The 19,982-nt window shown below is 41.8% G+C and overlaps 2 protein-coding genes across 4 annotated transcripts in view; one reads left to right on the forward strand and one right to left on the reverse strand.

Moving 5' to 3' along the window:
• Positions 1-10,723, forward strand: Apex2 (apurinic/apyrimidinic endodeoxyribonuclease 2). Of its 2 annotated transcripts, XM_027950211.2 has the most exons (6): positions 1-245; positions 1,136-1,219; positions 1,865-2,045; positions 2,554-2,700; positions 3,570-3,639; positions 8,458-10,723. In XM_027950211.2, the coding sequence occupies exons 1-6, from the start codon at positions 89-91 to the stop codon at positions 9,373-9,375; spliced, it is 1,557 nt and encodes a 518-aa protein (XP_027806012.1). In that variant the 5' UTR covers positions 1-88; the 3' UTR covers positions 9,376-10,723. The 2 variants fall into 2 exon arrangements, with proteins under 2 accessions (XP_027806012.1, XP_027806013.1); XM_027950212.2 differs by lacking the exons at positions 1-245; positions 1,136-1,219 and having other exon boundaries at positions 1,868-2,045; positions 2,613-2,700.
• Positions 10,434-19,982, reverse strand: part of Alas2 (5'-aminolevulinate synthase 2) — a 22,671-nt gene continuing 13,122 nt past the window's right edge. The window contains exons 8-12 of one of the 2 annotated variants that reach the window (XM_027950173.2): positions 17,165-17,329; positions 16,461-16,729; positions 14,923-15,085; positions 14,160-14,236; positions 10,541-10,722 (exon numbers count right to left, since the gene is read on the reverse strand). In XM_027950173.2, coding sequence (XP_027805974.1) covers positions 10,714-10,722; positions 14,160-14,236; positions 14,923-15,085; positions 16,461-16,729; positions 17,165-17,329 — 683 coding nt within the window. In that variant the 3' untranslated portion in view covers positions 10,541-10,713. Of the gene's footprint in view, positions 10,723-14,159; positions 14,237-14,922; positions 15,086-16,460; positions 16,730-17,164; positions 17,330-19,982 lie in introns of both variants that reach the window. The other variant, XM_027950172.2, reaches the window with a different exon arrangement.

A 19,982-nucleotide genomic window follows, 5' to 3' on the forward strand; every position in this document is an offset into this window, starting at 1 on the left:
AACGCGCGGTCTAACTGACTTCCGAGCGCCAAGCAGTTTGCCCGCTCCTTAGACGCGGGATGTTGCGGAGGTATTGCTGTTTACTAGGATGTTGCGCATTGTGAGCTGGAACATAAATGGAATCCGAAGTCCCCTGCAAGGGGTGGTGTGCCAGGAAACCAGCAACAGTACCTCCATGGCCATGAGACGCATTTTGGATGAACTGGATGCTGATATTGTCTGTCTCCAGGAGACCAAAGTGACTAGTGAGCACTCAATAATCCAAAATCCTTACCATATTCTTATTTTCCCGCTAACTTTTGTCCTCTGCTCTATCTCATTTCACTCTCCCACTTCCCCGTACTTAGAGTCCTTTAAACCCAGCTCAGAATCTTTTTCCCTCCCTAACCACCATTGTCTATCCCAGCTAGATCCCCTAATTCCCACTCCCATCTCCTGTCCTCTACGGGACTTTAATTGCCTCGCCTGTGAAATCCCCAAATCCACTCAGATTCCCACTAATTCTACTGCCCCAACTCAGCCCTTTGAATTCCCCCTCCTATGCACTATCCATCTCCAACCCCCAAGGCAGACCCCTCAGTTCTCTGTCCCTCTCCAATTCCCACCCCATCTTTGCCTCTTGCTCATACTTTATAATTTTCTCCAGTTCCCTTTATTTACTCCAACTCTCATCTCCACCTCATTTCCCACCCCAAGTTTAGACCTAATTTCCTTTCCCCCACTCCCTCAGGATCCCTAATTTCTTCTCTCATCATTACCATTTCAGATCTGCTATTTTCCTATCTTCCTACACCCCAGTTCAGATTCCCATTTTCCTTTTCCATGTTCCCATTTCCCACTCCTAGCTCCTTTCCATCATTTAGACCCCTAGGCTTAGTTTTGATTCACTCCCCACTCACTAATTCTCCACCTTCCACTTCATGGGCTGTCCCCACTTCCCTGCCTTCCGATATTGATATAATTCCTTCTCTGACTCTTCTACCTTTCTAGATTCTTTGATCATAGATACTTCATTTTTCCTTCCAACGCTGGTTCTGATGTGTGCCAATACTATTAGCCTACAACTGTAATTTCAGGCCTTTTTGTGTTCTGGGTCCTAGTTTTACCTTTGACTTAATGTTATACCTTTTTTCAGGGGATGTGCTGACAGAGCCCCTGGCTATCGTTGAGGGCTATAACTCCTATTTCAGCTTCAGCCGCAGCCGAAGTGGCTATTCTGGTAAATTGGGTTTTGGGGGATTTTAAATTAGTGTTAGTGATAGAGGCAGGTAAGAAGAAAGGGTTTCTAATATTTGTTGAGAAGGTGATAAGAAATTTAGATTTTTAGTCCAAAGAGCTAAAGCCCCATAAAATTTAAGTTACATGAAGTGTATTTTTATGTATAAAGTTATCTTGTTGTACAATAAGTACAATTGTGTGGTGGTTATTTTTGTGAGCTCTGGATCCTGACTGCCTGGGTTCAAATTATGGTTCACTCCCTGTGTACCCTCTGGAAAGACTATCTCTTTGTGCCTCAGAATTCTCAACTGGAAAACTATGATAGGTAATCCATGTAATAATAATAATACATAATAACTTAAGAGCAGTTACCATATGTCCCTGTAAAATACTTAGAACATTAGCTATTATTATTCTGTGGCTTTTTAGATGAAGGAACTGAGGCTCTGAGGTATTAAATTGCCCCACATTCAAGGGAACCATCCGTGGCTCTTGAGTTGGGAAAATTTGTCAATGCCTTAAAAGAATAGTGAGCCACATTTTATGAAGAGTATCAGGTAACTTTTGTGGGAACAATTGGAATGAGACAGGCTGCACAACAGACTGTTGGTTGCCAGTCCTGTTCAGATATCCTCTTTGTCCCCAGGTGTAGCTACCTTCTGTAAGGACAGCGCTACCCCAGTGGCTGCTGAAGAAGGCCTGAGTGGCTTGTTTGCCACCCAGAATGGGGACGTGGGTTGTTACGGAAACACGGATGAGTTCACACAAGAGGAGCTCCGAGCTCTGGATAGCGAGGGCCGGGCCCTCCTTACACAGCACAAGATCCGGTAATAGCCCATATCCCCCTGCCACTGAGCATTGCTGGTTCTAGTCTTTATGTGGAGAGCTCACTTTATAAACATGCATTCATTATAGAAAAGTTCCCAAACTTGCCTTTTCTGGACTCTAGTTGTGACTGGGCTGCTCACTATGTGACCCTGGCAAATTATGTACCATTATGAACCTTGAGTTCTCAGAGTGGGGGACTGGCCTGGAAATCCAGCCCTTTTACTACTATAGGCACCCCAAAAACAACATAGCCAATACCAAACCCATGTAGCTCGCTTTCTGGGTATCCTGTTTTAATGAATGGTAGCATCATCACCTGGTTTACTTGGTTGGCATCCTACATGCCCCTTTCCTTGACTCACCTGTAGTCAGTCCCCAAGTCCTCTGAGTTCAGTGTTTTTCTAATCCTTTTCTTCTATCCTGTGGATAACCATTAAGTAGAAGCCATGTGGTGTGGTGGGGGAAACCTTGAAACTGACCCTTTTTGAGGTTTTCTCTTCTCCCCAGCACTTGGGAAGGAAAAGAGAGGACCTTGACCCTTATCAACGTGTACTGCCCCCATGCAGACCCTGGGAAGCCTGAGCGGCTGACCTTTAAGATGCGCTTCTATCGTTTGCTACAGATCCGAGCAGAAGCCCTCTTGGCAGCTGGCAGGTACTGGAAATCTGGGCAGCAAGGCTTCTTTGAGTTTGTCCTGGGTGCCCAACCTTGTGTCATGCTCCATTGGAAGGTATATACAGTCTTTCTGTTCCTTCAAAGCCTAGTTGCAGACATCACTATGCCCACCTGAATAAGCCTTGCTCTCTTAAGAGCTGTGTGTACAAGGTAAAGGGACACAAACATGAGCTTTATATTTTTTTAAAAAAAATATTTTGTAGTTGTTGGTGGACCTTTATTGTATTCATTTATTTATATGTGGTGCTGAGAATCGAACCCAGTGCGTCACACATCAAGGCAAGTGCTCTACCACTGAGCCACAACCCCAGCCCATGAGTTTTATATTCTGAACACATATCCTTGCTCCTCCTATGAATACCAAGGCTATCCCTACCTCTCCCCATCTGTCAAATGAGTATATGAAAGCCCACTTCACAGAATAGTTTTAAGGATGAAATGAGATGAGGGTGGTAATAGTGCCTGGAAGCAAATGAAAGTCTTGTTCCTGGGAAGGACAGGAAAGTTAGGGTGGGTTAGAGTAATCAAGGGGTACTTCCTAGAGGAAGTGTTACCTGAGTTCAGTTTTGAAGTACAACAAAAATGGCATTAGGTAGACATGATTGAGGTGTTCATGTCAAACAGCACTGTCACCTTTGGAGCACTGGATTTGGTTGGTCAGCTGTAGAGGAATTCAGGTTGTGGCATGGTGGCAGAGATAGATAGGTGCAACGCAAGTAGCTGTTGGCTAGTCTCGGTGTGGGAGGTGGCCTATCTGAGCCCTTAGGCTTAGGAAAAAAAATATGGTTCAGGACAACTGCTCCCCTTTCTTGAATGCCCACTTGACAACCCCACCTTGTGTTTTTCAGCCATGTGATCATTTTGGGTGACCTGAATACAGCCCACTGCCGCATTGACCACTGTGATGCAGTCAACCTGGTAAGAGTCCCTCTAGTCTCTGGCCTTCTTCCTGACTGTAATTCTATTCACTCAGCCAGCTAATGCTGAGTTCTTGGCCCTAGGGGCAGCTTCTTTTGTGAAATACTCTTCTTCTGTGTTTTTAATTGGCACTTAATTATACACATTTATGTGATATGCTCATACATATATACAAAATATAATGACCAAATCAGGATTATTAGCATATCTATCACCACAAATTTTTGTTTCTTTGTGTTGGGACCAATCAAATCCTTTCTACTACCTAGTTTTAAATACATAATAAATAGTTTCTAACTATAGTCATTCCACTACACTACAGAACCCTAGAATATTATCCTTCTATCAAACTGTGTGCTTTGCTATCCCTTTCTCCCCTTCCCTTTTCAGACTCTGGCAACCAGTTGATTATGAGATCAACATTTTTAGCTTCCACATAAATGATATCATTTGTCTCTCTGTGCTTGGCTTATCTTTATGATGTCTTTCAGTTCCATCCCTTTGCTGCAAATGATAGAATTTCACTCTTTTATGGCTAAATAGTAGTCCATTTTATATGTGTAGTATGGTTTCTTTCTTTTTTTTTATACTGGAGATTGACTGAGCTATATCCCCAGCCCAATTTTTATTTAGAAACAGGTTCTCACTAATTTGCTGAGGCTGGCTTTGAACTTGCAATCCTCCTGCCTCAGCCTCCTGAGTTGCTGGGATTATAGGTGTGCACCATAATGCCTGGCACTGTGTTTTTTTTTTGTTTTTTTTTTTTTTTTTTTATCCATCAATAGACACCTAGATTGATTTCATTTCTTGGCTATCATGAATAATGCTTCAATGAACTTGGGAGTACAGATGTTTCTTTGACATACTGATTTCATTTCCTTTGGATATATACCTAGAAGTAGGAGTACTCAATCATGACTGTTTGGTTTTAAACATTTTTAAAAAATAATTTTTATTGCAGATGGACACAATATCTTTATTTTTTATTTGTTTATTTTTATGTGGTGCTGAGGCTCGAACCCAGGGCCTCACTCGTGTGAGGCAAGTGCTCTACCACTGAGTTATAACCCCAGCCCCTGATTTTAAACTTTTTGAGGGAACTCCATACTGTTTTCCACAGTGGCTGTACTAATGTACATTGGTACCAACAGTGTATGAGACTTTGTCTTTCTCTTCATTCTCACCAGCATCTATTATTTTTTGTCCTTTTGATCATAGCCATTCTAACTGGAGTAAGATGGTATCTCATTGTGGTTTTGATTCACATTTCCCTGATACTTAGTGATATTGATTATTTTCCATATACTTATTGACCATTTGTATGTCTTCTTTTGAGAAATGTTTGTTCGGGTCATTTGCCAATTTTTGAATCGGATTTTTTTGTTTGTTTGTTTTTTGTTGTCGAGTTTTTGAAGTTCCTTATAACATTAATCTCTTGTTAGTTGAATAGTGTGCAATTATTTCTTCCCATTCTGGAGGTTGTCTCTTTATTCTCTTTATTCTGTTTATTGTTTCATTTCCTGGATAGAAGCTTTTTTGTTTGATATAGTCCTGTTGAAATCTGATTCTAAAAGTACTGAGGATTGTTCCTTCATTTGACAGACATTACTGACCCTGCCCTTGTCTGGTCCTGCACTATGTGCTGGGAACTTAGTTGTGAGTCATATCCAGCTCTTAGCTTCTCAGTGTTTTGATGGGCTATAGACAAGTGGCCAGCCAATTTGTGGAGTGATATTCTCAAGGCTCAGGCAGAGATGGCAGCTCAGGAGGCTAGGGGAACCCAGAGATGGGATTCCTGGGTGAGCTTGGACATTAGGACAGGCTGCTTTAAGTAGCTGGATCTTAACAGATGAGAATGGAGTTTTGGGATAGGAGAGAAAACCATTCCAATGTGGGCAAAGGTTTCAAATTGAGAAGGTGCTTGGTGTACATGGAGACCTGCAAGTCCTATTCTTGTGAGAGTTTATGTGAAGTGAGGTGCAAGTGGGGCCACCTTTTTAGGGCCTTGACTCTCCCATTGTCTTCATATCATTTTCCTAATGCACTGTCTTTCCTCCTTATGAACCTTCAATACCAGTTATCTATCTCTGTAATGCAGAGAAAACATTAAGAACAGGCATTCAGGCACCTTCTGATCTGTGCCCTATCTTCATTTCCATACTCAGTTTCCATTCATACTCTGTCTACTCCAGACAGATGTCTCTTTCCTTTGCAAAAACTGTTATCATTCTGGCTTTTCTTACTATGCCCCAAATTGGTGGTCATACCTTCCCTTCTAGCTTTTTTCTAACATGACCCTCTCATTTCTAATTCTAGGCCAGTGGTTCATAATCCCTGCCTGCATAATTGGACAAAAATATCAATGCATTAACACCACTCTAGAACAATGAAGTCAGAATTTCTTAGCTGTAGGCCCAGATAGTGGTATGCTTTAAAAGCCCCCGGGGTGACTTTATTATGCTGCCAGGCTTGAGAATGACTGCCCCAGAATGTATAAGCCACTTCTTGTCTTGGCCTTCTTCATGTACAGTGTTTCTTTGTTGGACAAACTGCCTGTTTTTTCTTGTGTTCTCACACCACAACAATCAGCACAGAAGATTTCAGTAACCTTAAAACATATGGGAATGGGGGAAAGAGTGTGGGGATTTTTCCCTACCAGTAAGCAAGCAAGCATTTCTGCAACAGTAGACACCAGGTGGGTGTACTGTATTCCAGTTCAATTCCAGTACTGTCTACCTGGAGATAGTCTCAAATCCTACATGTTTAGGGAGAGTCCACAAGACTTCCCTGCTTCAGAACCAGTCATAGGTCTGAGCCTCCAGAACTCCTGACTAATTGGCTATAAATTGAAGTTCTCCCAACACCCTCATCAAATTCCATTAATTTGCTAGAGCAGCTCATAGATCTCAGGCAGACACTATACTTAAATTTACTGGTTTACTATAAAAGATATTTTAAAGCTTACAAATAAGCAGTAAGATGATGAAATATATGGGGTATGTTTTGGAAGAGTCCCAGGAACTTCCATTCTTGTGGACTTAATAGTATGCCATTCTCCTAGCATGTGGAAAAGTTCCTATTCACCTTCCTGCAAGCTTCCACATATTCAACTGTCTAGAAGCTTTCTGAACCCTGTCCTTTTGGGGTTTTATGAAGACTTCATTGCATAGGCACGATTGCTAAAAGATAGGGTGGGGAAACTCAAGAAAGCCTGACATTCAGATTCTTAGCATTCCTTCCTTTCTGGTTCAGGCAGGACCCCTCTGGCATGAGGGTCTTATGGCCTACTATTATACAAAGACAGGTCACAGAATTCCTTAATGGCTAGCTGAAGGCTGAGAAGATCAGTTTCTATGACCTACCTTGGGGAAGAGAAATTCTACTTTCTGTTGACATCTTTAGAAGGGAGTTAATGAGCCAGGACCCAGAGGTGAAAACCAAAATATATGTATCATGATATCACAGAGGTCATCAGTGCTGGTACAGTTACTCATCCCTGTACTTGGCTCAGAAAGGGGCTCTAGGAAAATCTCTTATTAGTTTGCAGGAGAGAAACACAAACGTGGATATGGCTCTCAGCTGGGGAAATGAGCAGAACTGAAGTAATGAGAGAATGGTGGTGGTGGTGGTGGTGGTATGGTGGGTACAGGGGTAAACATTACAGAGTACAAGGCTTCAGTTCCTCCCTGCTTTGTTTTTCAACAGTAATTTACTTAGTCAGTTCTTTCAACTTCCTGTGATAGTATTGTATACCTTTATGCCTTCTCAACTTATTTCAGGGCTATCCTAGATGTTTGTAGTGCACTTCCTTCTTTCTTTCTTCCAAGAAAAGAGAACTACCAGCTCAGACAACAAAGACAGTATTCAAAATGGCAGAACATGTCTGCTTCCCAGCAGAATGGTTCTTCTAATCTTCTTATCTCTAAATGGCACTATTATCCTATTGGGTGTTCCAACTAGAAGCCTGGGAATTATGCTCTTACTGTCCTTCTTTACCTTCTTTCCTACATTCAGTTGGTGAGTGAGTACTATTGATTCTACCTCCAAATCATCTCAATTTATTTTTTCTGCCTCCTTTAGCACCACCCTGGTCCAAGTGACCATTATCTCTAGCTTGCATGGACTATGGTGGATGTCTTCTACTGGTGTCCCCCATCTGATCTTCCCTTCACAGGCCCATCATAGAGGCTGCTCTCAGAACTTGGAGCCCTCTCTGCCTAGGTTGTTTCCACTTGGTCTTCACATCTCAGCTCCAGGTCATTTACCAAAAGGAAGCCTCCTTCATCCCCAGGACTAGATCTACTTTGGTCCTAGCTTCATGCCTGAGACAAAATAGCTATTCTGTGAACATTGTTGTATTGAATGTGTGAGTGGGTAGATTAGATAGATGAATGGATGGATCAGGGATCAGAGCCAAAGGAAGTAGTCAAGACATGGATCTCTATGGACTCTGACTTCAGGAGGAAGGGATGGTCAATGAGAGTTTTGACCCACACAAGATAAACCAAATAGTGCCAGAGGGTTTAAAGGAAAAGCCAACATTCTTTAACTCCTAATCTCTGCCCCACTACTCCCTAGAGGCAACTACTTTTCCTGTTTTCCATTCTTTCAAAAAGCATTTCTGGGAATTGTTTAGATTAAGAAAACAACAGACTTTCAGATTTTACATTTATGGACCAGTGCAAGGTAAGTGTACCATGGTATGGAGGGAAATCAGAAAATTAGAAAACAAATCCCAACTCTACCAGTTCTCGAGTGTGTGACCTTGAGCAGTAGTCTTTTTTGTAACAACCAGATTTTCCATTTCTGGGTATCTAGGAATGCTTTGAAGAGGACCCAGGACGCAAATGGATGGACAGCTTACTCAGTAACCTGGGGTGCCAGGCTGGATCCCATGGAGGGCCCTTCATTGATAGCTACCGCTATTTCCAACCAAAGCAGGAGAGGGCCTTTACCTGCTGGTCCGTGGTTAGTGGTGCCCGACATCTCAACTATGGTTCTAGGCTTGACTATGTGCTGGGGGATAGGACCCTGGTAATAGACACCTTCCAGAACTCCTTCCTGCTACCTGAGGTGATGGGCTCTGACCACTGCCCTGTGGGTGCCACCTTGAATGTGTCCTCTGTGCCTGCAAAACAGTGCCCTCCTCTGTGCACCCGCTTTCTCCCTGAGTTTGCAGGTACCCAGCTCAAGATTCTCCGCTTCCTAGTTCCTCGTGAACAAGAACCTGTGTTGGAAAAGTCAGCGCTGAGGCTCAGCAATCAAACACAGGTACAGAAGCAGCAAAACAAAGTCCGTGTGCGCTCAACCAGGCCTCGGCCAAGTCAGGCTAATTCCAGAAGAGGCCAGACAAACCTGATGAGCTACTTCCAGCCCTCCTCCAGCCATTCCAAAACTTCTCCTGAATTGGAGCTGCTTAGCTTGCCTCTGGTGAACAACCTCACAACCCCAAAGACACTAGAAGAGGAGGTGATAGCCAGAGAGGTAGAAGGGCAGGCCAAGCACTCAGAGAGTAAAGAAGAAAAGGAGTTACGGACCTCATTCTGGAAGTCTGTGCTTGGGGGACCTTCACCCATGCCCCTCTGCAGTGGGCACAGGGAACCATGTGTGATGCGAACTGTAAAAAAGCCAGGACCCAACCTGGGCCGCCACTTTTACATGTGTGCCAGGCCCCGGGGTCCTCCCAGTGACCCTTCCTCCCGCTGCAACTTCTTTCTCTGGAGCAAGCCCAGCTGAACCCATGGAGACCTAGGGATATCTGGCATGATCACCCATTCTATGCTGCCTTCTTCCCTAAGGCCTCCTTGCTTCCCTTCTCTTTTTTGGGGGGGAGGGGGTTCCAGGGATTGAGCTCAGGAGCACTCAACTACTGAGCCACATCCCCAGCCCTATTTTGTATTTTATTTAAAGACGGGGTCTTACTGATTGCTTAGCACCTCACTTTTGCTGAGGCTAGCTTTGAATTTGTGATTCTCCTGCCTCAGCCTCCTGAGCCACTGGGATTACAGGCATGCACCACCATGCCAGGCCTCCTCTTTCTTCTTTGTCTTCCTTCTCATTCTTTTCCTCCCCCAAGGTGTCCCTCCCTCTACCTCAACTTCCTCTTCCTCCTCCAAGGTCTCTGTCCCTCTATCTTCCTGCCTACATCCTTGTTTGTGAGCTTCTTGTGCCTTAGTGCTGTGACCCAGTCCCTCACCCCACTTCCTACCTTCCTGTCAGAAGTTCATGAGAACCAGCTGCCCTAGGAAGTTGTGATTTAAAAACCTCTTCTTTTCTTGCGGGGAAATATGTTCAAAATAAAGTCTGTTTTTTAAAAAATTCAGTATACTACATTGAGTGAAAATTTTGGATGTGCTTAGAAAGTTGAGTTAAAGAAGCCATCTCAGAACTGGGTTTGCCAGATGCTTGTAGCCTAATATAATGGAAGTGAGGAGGAAGGAGAGCAGTGCTGGGCTGTAGTGGTTCCCTGCACTGCTGAATACAGTTCTGGGGAACTACTCTTTCATTCTAGGCAGTTTAGTGAGAATCTACTATCTCCTAGCTTTATAGGGTACATGGGCCCCATATTTCAGGCCTACAAGTGAAGAGTCAATCCCTGGATTTTTGCTGAAACCATTGGAAAAACCATTTTATATGAGGTATTTCTTTCCTCTTTCCACATCTGGGTTTCCTTGTCAGTAAAGTGGGGTGGTCAGAATAACAAGTGATATTTGGTTTCATTTTGGGTCTGGCACTTGTCCAGGGTTTCCCAGAATAGTGTACTTGTCTGCTGTCTGTCCAACAGAGGGTGAAAATGCTGCAATTTGCTCTTTATTTTCAGATTCAAGTAAGCTAGAGGCATATAACAAAGCAGAGGTCAAGAGGAGGTCCCACCCCAAATGAAGTACAAGTGGCATGGGCATCCAATGGAGCTGGCTTCTTAAGCATAGGTGGTGACATATTGGGGCCCCATGTTCCCGAAATAGGAACGTTCCCATTCACTCATGAGCTCAAAGTGCACAGGACGGTGACAGAAGTTGCAGGCAGCCACAGACACATCCTGTAGGGGCAGCCCCACTTCAGCCCAGGCTACCATCAGCTTCTCTGAAGGTGATAAAGAGGGGAAGGAAAGAATTGGTTAGACTTGGTCTTCCAAATCCTGTGTCATAGTACAGATACACCATGATATTGATCCCTTCAGCCTTTTGAGGTTCTTCAGGGATAGAAGTAGCTTAATCTGTTTGCTCCAGTGTGAGCTGTGATGTTACCATTTGGGTGCTGGGCTGTATAAATAGAAGATTTGGAAAGCACTCCTTTGATACAATTTGAAATCATTCTGTCTTGGCCTGGACCACTCCCTAAGTGCAGGATATGTGTGGACTGAGAAGTGGATCTATTTGTTTTGGAAACTCTAGTGTGGTGAAGAGGATGACAGAGTACCCACATTATGTCATCAGTGTTTCGACCAAGGAGGCTGGGGCACAGCGTATGGGGCATTACTAGGAGCAATGGGAACCTAGAGAAGGAAATCTGACCTAGCTATCAGAAGTATCTTAGGGTGTACCAGGGCTTTGTCCTTAACCTTTATTATGCTCAAACCTTTGATAATCTTGTCTAGTCTCAGCTTTAAACACCAACTCTGTGTTGATGATTTTGAAATTTTCCTGTCCAGCCCAGAACTCTTTCTTGTTTTCTAGACTTGTGTATCCAGTAGGAGTAGTATTCTGCATCTCCACATGGACATCAAACAGGCATATCTGACTTCATATGGGTACAACTGAGCTACTAATGACCCTACTTTCCAACAAACCAGTTCTGCTTTCAGCCTTTCTCATCTCAATTGATGGCAATTCCTGTTGCTCAGTCCAAAAATTTCAGAGTGATCCTTTATTTTTTTTCCTGTCATCCCACATTCACTCTGCCAGCAAATACCATTGGCTCTACCTTCAAAATCCAACCACTTCTCATCACCTGCATTGCTATTGTCAAGTTTGAACTACCATCATCTCTAACATGGGATATTACAGTAGCCCCTTACTGGTCTCCCTGCTTTCACTCTTTCTCCTTTCTGTGTATTCTCAACATAGAAATCGGAGCAATTCTGTTAAAATTTTGAGTCAAGCCAGGCACAATGGTGCAGGTCTGCAATCCTAGCAGCTTAGAAGACTTTGGCAGAAGGATCACAAGTTCAAAGCCACACTAAGCAAATTAGCAAGACCCTGTATCAAAAAATATTTTTTTTAAAAAAAGGGATAGGGATGTGGTTCAGTGGTTAAGCACCCCTGAGATCAATCCCTGGTACCTAATAATAATAATAATAACAACAACAATAATAATGATGGTGATGATATTTGAGTCAGATATGTCTATCCTCTGCTTGGATCCTTCCAAAAGATCTTGGAGTAAAAATTGCAATCCTTCCAATGCCCTACAGTACCCTGCACAATCTGGCCTCTTATTGCCTCTATATGCTCAGTATTTTTCCTACTTGCTTACAACACAACATCCCCAATCATCTTATTATTGTTCCTGAAATAGAAAAAGAATACTCCTCTGTTAGGGTCGTCCCTGCCTTATGCCCTTCTCTCTGCCTGGGATACCCTTCCCTTATATATCTGCCCAGTTAACTACTTTACCTTCTTCAAGTCTTTGCTCAAGTGTTACCTCAATGACCTCTGTACTTGCCACTCTAATGCCTTTTTCTAATGTTTTATTTTTCCAAACTAGGCCTTACCCCCATACTTCCATACTTCTGCTTTATATTTTTCTCATAGTACTAAGAACTAACATACCATTTAATTTGCTTATTTCTAAAAATGTTTTAACTATCCTCTTCTACTAGAATATAAACTCCAGGAAAGTAAAGATTTTATGTTGGTTTGTTTACTAGTGGATCCCCGACACTTAGAACAGTGTTGGCCTACAATAAGTACTTGATAAATATTAGTTGAAAGAATAAATGAAAGGATGCCTGAGTTAAAACTAGAAGGTGAAAGGATGTAATACAGAAGAAGAGGTGAAGAAGGACATTCCAATCAGAAGAGGCATTAACAAAGTCTCAGAGGTAAGAGAACAACAAAATGAGGGGACCAAAAGTGATTTGGAATAGCCAGAGGAAAATGCATGTAGGGAAGAAGAGAGAGCATAAATATCACTGTGTGAATGGCATTGCATATCATTCCAAGGAGCTTCAATTCTTCTATAGACCAGGGGTCTACAAACTTTGGACTCAACATACCTAATCAATACAGATGATTAAGCATGTATCTCCAATCTCTGTATATTTATTTGTGAGATATATATATTATTGTGAGCCTGCATATTGAAATCAGTAAGGGTAAAGCTTAATTTTCTATTTTTTAAAATTAGTTGTAGTTGAACACAATATCTTTATTTTATTTATTTATTTTTATGTAGTGCTGAGGCTCGAACCCAGCTCCTCACATGTGCTAGGTGAGCGCTCTACCACTGAGCCACAACCCCAGTTCCTTAATTTCCTATTTTTAAGATAAGAATAATCATAAAAATGTTGTATTCAAATCCCTTGCCCTGTATATCTTCTTGAATATCTTACTGTAGAGGCCACTGCTCCAGAGTCTACATAATAGGGAAAAAGATGTTTAAGCAAGGGAGCAATATTGTCCGATTTTTAGAAAAATCCCTATAGTGGTCAGTATGGAGAAAGAATTAAAGGAGAACAAGAGAGAAATGGAAATTAAGAAGAAATTATGTTGTAATGGGTTAAAGAAGTGACAGTGGATAAAGGAAAATGGATTTAAGAGAGATTATAAAGATTTGCAGTTTGAAAATGATTTGCCTGTGAGATTGTGGTATTTGTGGACTCATGGTGGATGTGTCTCATGTACCTTTCCTGCAAAATCCCAGCCTAAGTAAACATTGAGAGACCTGAAAGTTCTAGAATTGATTCACAGACCAATACAGAACACTGAAGAGAAGTTCCGAGAGTCTGCATTATTAGCTTAGAGAGACAGTAGACCCAGTGGTTATGACCATGAAGATAGAAACAGCCCCCCCCCCCACACACAAATCCCAACATACTACTTACATGACTTTAGACTAGTAACTATATTTTTGTCTCAATTTCCACATAGATACAATGAAAATGAATAGAAATGGAAACTCTCTACCTCATGAAGGTTTTGTGAGAATTAAATGGGTTAATACATGTAAAGTGTTTAGAACAGTGCTTGTCACATGGTAAGTACTTAATAAAAGCCAGAATTATTTAATGTTTTTGAGCAAATGAGTAACGGTACCTATATATCTTGTTTTCCTTGAACTCTTATAGATTTCCAGTGTTCCAGACAGTGACTGTTATCAGTCAGGCTCTCTGCTTTCCTATCTCTAAGTTATTTCTCCTGGAATTCCCTTATTCTCGAATATCCTGCATCATATCTGCATGTACTTCAATATGGACCACAAAGACTTCTTCCCCCACAAAGCCTTTCCAGTGTCACCCTTCCCACCTTCTCTAGCCATAAATGAACTCTCCATCCAGATCCCGGAACACTAGAACTCACCACACTGAACAAGTACTCTCTTTGTCTGACTCCTCTTCTAGACCAGCAACTGTCTACATATCTTTTATCCTGAAGACCTGGAATGAACATGTGCTTTATGCCAGGCCCTGTGTTAAAAACTATCCCCAACAGAAGTCCAGTAAACTTTAAGTGAATTGACTAAATTGGCATCTTTTTGCCATAATGACTCAGCTCTCTAAGCCTCTCAGTCAAGTCCTTGTCTTGTGCTGTTGTTATAGACCCATAGATTGACTCTTTCTTCCCCAACTCTATTCCTACTACCCACATTCCAGTAATACCTGCTAATTGTTTTTGATATATCTCAAGATACTTCTCACCCTCCTGCCTTTCTTTGTGCTCTTTCATCTTTAGGAACACCTCCCTCTTCTACACCTTTTTTATTTCTCTTGGCCCAATATCACTTTTACCTTGTAAGATCCAGTTCAGATGTCATCTCCATTAGGAGGCCTGTTTTGAAATCCCTGGCAGGATCAGGCCCTTCTTCTCAGCTCCTACAGTTCCCCCACACACTGTCTTTTGTTAAGCATTGATCACCCCTTAATGTCGTGTATGCCATCATGTCCCCAACCGAACTAGAGCACTATTAGTCTGTAGGCTATTTCTCATTCATTTGGGACCCAAGTATAGGGCTTGGCACATGGTAAATGTTAGAGAAATTTTTATAATATATGAAATCTGGCCTCTTCAGATCTTGGGGCTGAGATGTGGATAATTGTTGTAAAAAACCATGATGAGGACTTACCCACAAAATCTTCCATCATCTGAGGACTGTGGTGGGGGGAGGGGGCCAAGCGCAACAGCTCCTCACCCCGGGGAACAGTCGGATAGTTGATGGCTTGCACATAGATACCATGCTTGGAGAGCAAGAGATCACAGATCTTGCTGTTGAGAGCTGCATCACCTACCTGGGCCCAAGAGAAAGAACTTTCAGTACCTGCTACCCTGGACCCACCATCATGAGTTCCATTGAGCAAGTGAAGGTAATCAGATCAAGAAACAGCACTAAATTTGGGGACTTTGTTTTCATAGAGGATTTCTTAAGTGGCAGCTCCAGAATTTCTATCAGGGAGATGCTCAGAGCAATTGAAATTGAAGGAGGGGTGGAAGTGAGGCCTTGTCTTGAAGCTGTTTGCAAAGCAACTACATTGGTTAACTTGGAGTGGTTCCCAGTGAGAAGACAAACCTACCAAATCCACTTCTGAGGTGCTTTAAAAACAACAACAAAAAAAGTATTTTAAAAAGCAGTCTTTCAAGGGAATATTGGGTTATCCTATGGCAGTTACTACAGTTGGATCTCAATCCATAGGTTCTACATCAGGGATTCAACCAACTCAGATCAAAAATATATTTTTTAAAAAATATTGGTTGCATCATGAACATGTACAGAATTTTTCTTGTTATTCCCCAAACAATATAGTTTAATAACTATATAGCATTTACATTGTGTTAGATATTATAAGTAATCTAGTGATGACTTAAAGTATATGGGAGTATTGCAGAGATTATATGCAAATACTGTGCCATTTTATATAAGTAACTTGAACAATCAGATTTTTGGTATTGGTGGAGGGTTCTGGAACCAATCCCCATGGGTATTGAGAGATGACTATACTTTTCATCTACAAAATTGTCACAACTAAGTATCCTTTCTTCACCTTGACTTACTGACTCACACAAATATATGTCATTTAAAAAACAAGAAGCAATTCACTATTAAAGGCTGTAAACATGCAAACATAGTTGGGGATACAAAATAGCACCTAGTTATGTGGCTTTGGATTTTACTTTCCTGACCTCAGTTCTCAGTAATCAACACATTTTTACATTACATTCATACACACACACACACACACACACACACGTATAAAACAACAAATTCCTCACAAACTGATACCTTTTACTATGTGTGGTATACTCCTACATTTCCTATTCTATATTTTTCTAATTTTTAATGATAGTTAATGATCCACCAAGCTGATTATGTAACACACTATTGCTCTTAATGAACTCTTTGAAAAACACTGAGTTATAGGCTCTAAGTACTCAATATTGTGAGGCTCAGGACAGTCTAATAATCATGAGGTAATAGGTGATGCACAAAAAAGATTTGTTAATCCAGAATGGCTGATAAGTTTTCAAAAAGGAGAACAAACCTGGCAATAAGGAGGATGTTCACAGGAAAACACAGCAGAAGACAGGAGCTGGTGTGGGTTTGCTTAGGGTGGGAAGGCTTTCAGAAGAGATAGGTGGGGAGGGCAGTGGAGAGGGTGGGGCTCTCACCCGGATGGGAATGATGTGGCTGGGGCAGGGGATGACTGGAAGGCCCCTGTCCATTAGTAGCTGGCGCATGTGCTTGACATTCCGCTGGTGGGCCCTCCTCAGGGCTTGGCCCTCCTCTCCCTTGAGCAGACGCACAGATTCTAGAGCCCCAGAGAGCACCATGGGGGGAAGTGAAGTGGTGAAGATGAAGCCTGCTGCGTAGGAGCGTACCATGTCCACCAAGTCACGAGTGCTGGCGATATAGCCACCCACACAGCCAAAGGCCTTGCCTGGAGACAGGTAGGAGAAAGATTCACACCCTGTAATCAGTAAACATTCGCTAGAAGAACAGGATCATTCCCCAGGCAACACAAGGAAATAAACCAGAAGCTGGGGCTCTAAATTTCCTTCCCAAGCCTCTGCTCACCTCTTCTGTCCATGACGAGGCAGACAGCTAATAATTCTGTGGCTCTGAGATAGGACTTTCAAGTCATGCCATATGTAATGATTAGATAGGCAGGAGCAGGGTGGGGACATTTAGCTGTTTAGGGCAAGGAGTTGAGCTAAAATGAAGCTTGGGGCTGTTTGGGGGGAGGGAAACAGCTCTTCATTTCTTTAAGTTGAACCTGGCTATTTGGCCTAGCTTCTGAAGATTTGGGGAGGAAGAAGAAAAGGGGTCTCGTCTCTGGAATTGCACATAAGAAAGGCCCAAGACATTCACTTACCAAGAGTTCCAGAGACGATATCAATCTTGTGCATAATTCCATCACGCTCGCCAATCCCAGCACCCCTGGTCCCATACAGTCCTACAGCATGGACCTCATCCACGAAGGTCAGGGCCCCATACTGGTGGGCCACATCACACAACTCCTCAAGAGGACAGATGGCACCTGGGCAAAGCCAAGGGATATGGGTAAGGGATCATAACCCATCCCAATTCTATCTCCAGTGGGGAATTCCCCATTCATACCTACTTTGGATTGGAAAAGGGTGTTATATAGAGAGAGGAGTGTGTGCACCCACACTTGGGGCTATTCCAAATCACCTGCACCCCACCCACACCCTAACTCTGTGAGTGTGTGTGTGTGTGTGGGGGGGTGTTTTCCCAAGCCTGGGATCAAGGCTTGGCTCTCTGTCTTTATTTTTACTCCATTCTGACTGGCTAGCCTTTTGTTTCTACCATTCTTAGCAACTTTTGAATTTTTTCTCCTGCAATTCTGTGTGTTTGTTATTCTGTGTTGGGTTGGCACTAGCCTGTATGATGCCTTTGTTTAAATAAGTTGAAAAATTCATCTTTTGCTCTAGCTTAATACAATTCTGATTTCATTTGCCACTCAATTTTTTTGTACAGGTATTACTAAGAGTCCTGTCAATATATTTATTCTTCACCAATCCTCTCTGTTTCTGTCTTTCCAGATTTCTGTCACTATATCCTTTTCTGTGTTCACTCCCATCTTTGTTTCTATGCTTCTAGTTTTCTGACTCTGCCTTTGTTTTCCTCTCTCCTCTTCCCTCCCTCTCTTCCTCTTTCCCTGCCTCATTTCCCTCTCTTCTTACTGGTGGAGTTTTTGTCTGCCCAGACTTTCTTTCTCAGTATCCTTATGTCTCTTTCTGAGTTTGCATTTTGGCATCTTTGTCTTTTCTGTATCTCTGTGGGAGTGTTTTTCTCACTTCTATCAATATAGTTCCCTGAGGGACTCTTTCCTCAAGCTTAGTCATAATCTATCAAATGATAGCAAATTAAAAGTAATATGTATATCCCCTGCCATTGTTCTTACAGACTTACCATTTTTTTCCTATTATTCTAGACATCATCTATGTTGAAAGTTTTTGTAAGGTCTTTGGATGGCTGTGAATCTCTTATATATACTTTGTGGTCACTCTGGATATTATAAGAACCCACACCTTTTTGCCATTCCCCATTTCTGTACTCCCTGGGAACTGCTGATATACAGGGAGTTAGAATACAGAAGAAACTTCTGCAGGTGGAAACGGGCTCTAGACCATGGTTAAAGTATGTGAGCAATTGATAGGACAACATAAGAGGAGCCATGTATAGGAAGTGGATCCTGAGATAAAGAAGACAATGGGATGGTTCAAATATTTCAGTGGGAGAGATTCCGCTCTAGAATTGAGAGTTTTGGCAGAACTTCCACCAATACAAAACAACAAAATAAAACAAAACAAAAACAAAATTGATTTGCAAATGTAAGTAGTATGAATCCCAACATGGTTTCTACTAGAGAATTAATTTGAATAGTCTTAAGTGTTAGAAATACACAAATACAATGATTTTACTTTATTGCTGGTTGTAGATATGTGGGAGTGGGCATGATCAGTAAGTTCCTTACATATATTAACTCATTTAATTCTCAAAGTTATTCTATTATTGTTACCTCTATTTTGCAAATAAGGCAAGGGAGACACAGAGCACTTAAGAAACTTGCCTAAGTTATAAATTGTTAAACTGGAATTTGAACATGGACAGTTTGGTATCAGAGGCTGCACACATAATAATTACATGATGCTGATGGTATGTAACATTAACTAAATTAGGGAATACTAAGGAAATACTCCTGTCTCATTTGGGGAAGTGACATATTGAAATGAAATGAGAACCTCTTTCCTTAAATAACATCAGAAGGGGATGCCTAAAACATATAACTTCTGCTTAATAGGGCCAGCAACAGAAACTTTGGGGCGTTTTTTTTCAATTGGAAGAAGAAAGAAGGTAAGAGAGTAAAGTTATTTATTTCTATGAAAGCATAATAAAGTGTTATCTCTATTTTTTATAGCCAGATACTTTACCTTGGGGAAAAATGAAGCTCAAAGATTCAAAGAGTTACCCAAATTTAAATGTGTTGAAATGACTTGAAAACCTGGTTTGATTTCAAAGCTTCATAACAGATCTTGGAAAATGTCCTAGACAATGTGAAATTTTCCATTGTAGAAATCAAACACTGGGATAATTGATTTGCATGTCATTTCTAATGGAAGGAGTGTCTCGCAAGGGAATTGGAGTTATATGTTCTAGAGTGAAATTACTCATTTTGGCACCAATTTTCTATACCACTGAAGACAAATTTGATGCCATCTTTAAACTTTAGTTCTTTACCTGTAAGATGAGTGTAATAGCTTCTTCCATCTTTTAGCATATATTAGCCATGTAACCCTGGGTAAATTACTTCAGCCAGGCGTGGTGCTCCATGCCTGTAATCCCAGTGATTCAGGAGGCTGAGGCAGGAGGATTGCAAGTTCAAGGCCAGCCTCAGCAATTTAGTGAGGCCCTAAGCAATTTAGTGAGACCCTGTCTCAAAATAGAAAATCAAAAGGGCTAAGGATGTATCTCAGTAGTTAAGCACCTCTGAGTTCAATCCCTATTAGCAAAAAACAACAACAAAATTACTCAGTTTCCTCATGTAAAAAAATTAAAATAATAACAGTACCTACTTTATAGAACTGTTGTGATGATTAAGTGAATTAATACATGTATTATATTGATAATTTTGATTTTCACACCTTGTGAATGTTAGTTGTCATGAT

Source organism: Marmota flaviventris, chromosome X (assembly GCF_047511675.1).
Source record: "Marmota flaviventris isolate mMarFla1 chromosome X, mMarFla1.hap1, whole genome shotgun sequence".
NCBI classification, from domain to species: Eukaryota; Metazoa; Chordata; class Mammalia; order Rodentia; family Sciuridae; genus Marmota; species Marmota flaviventris.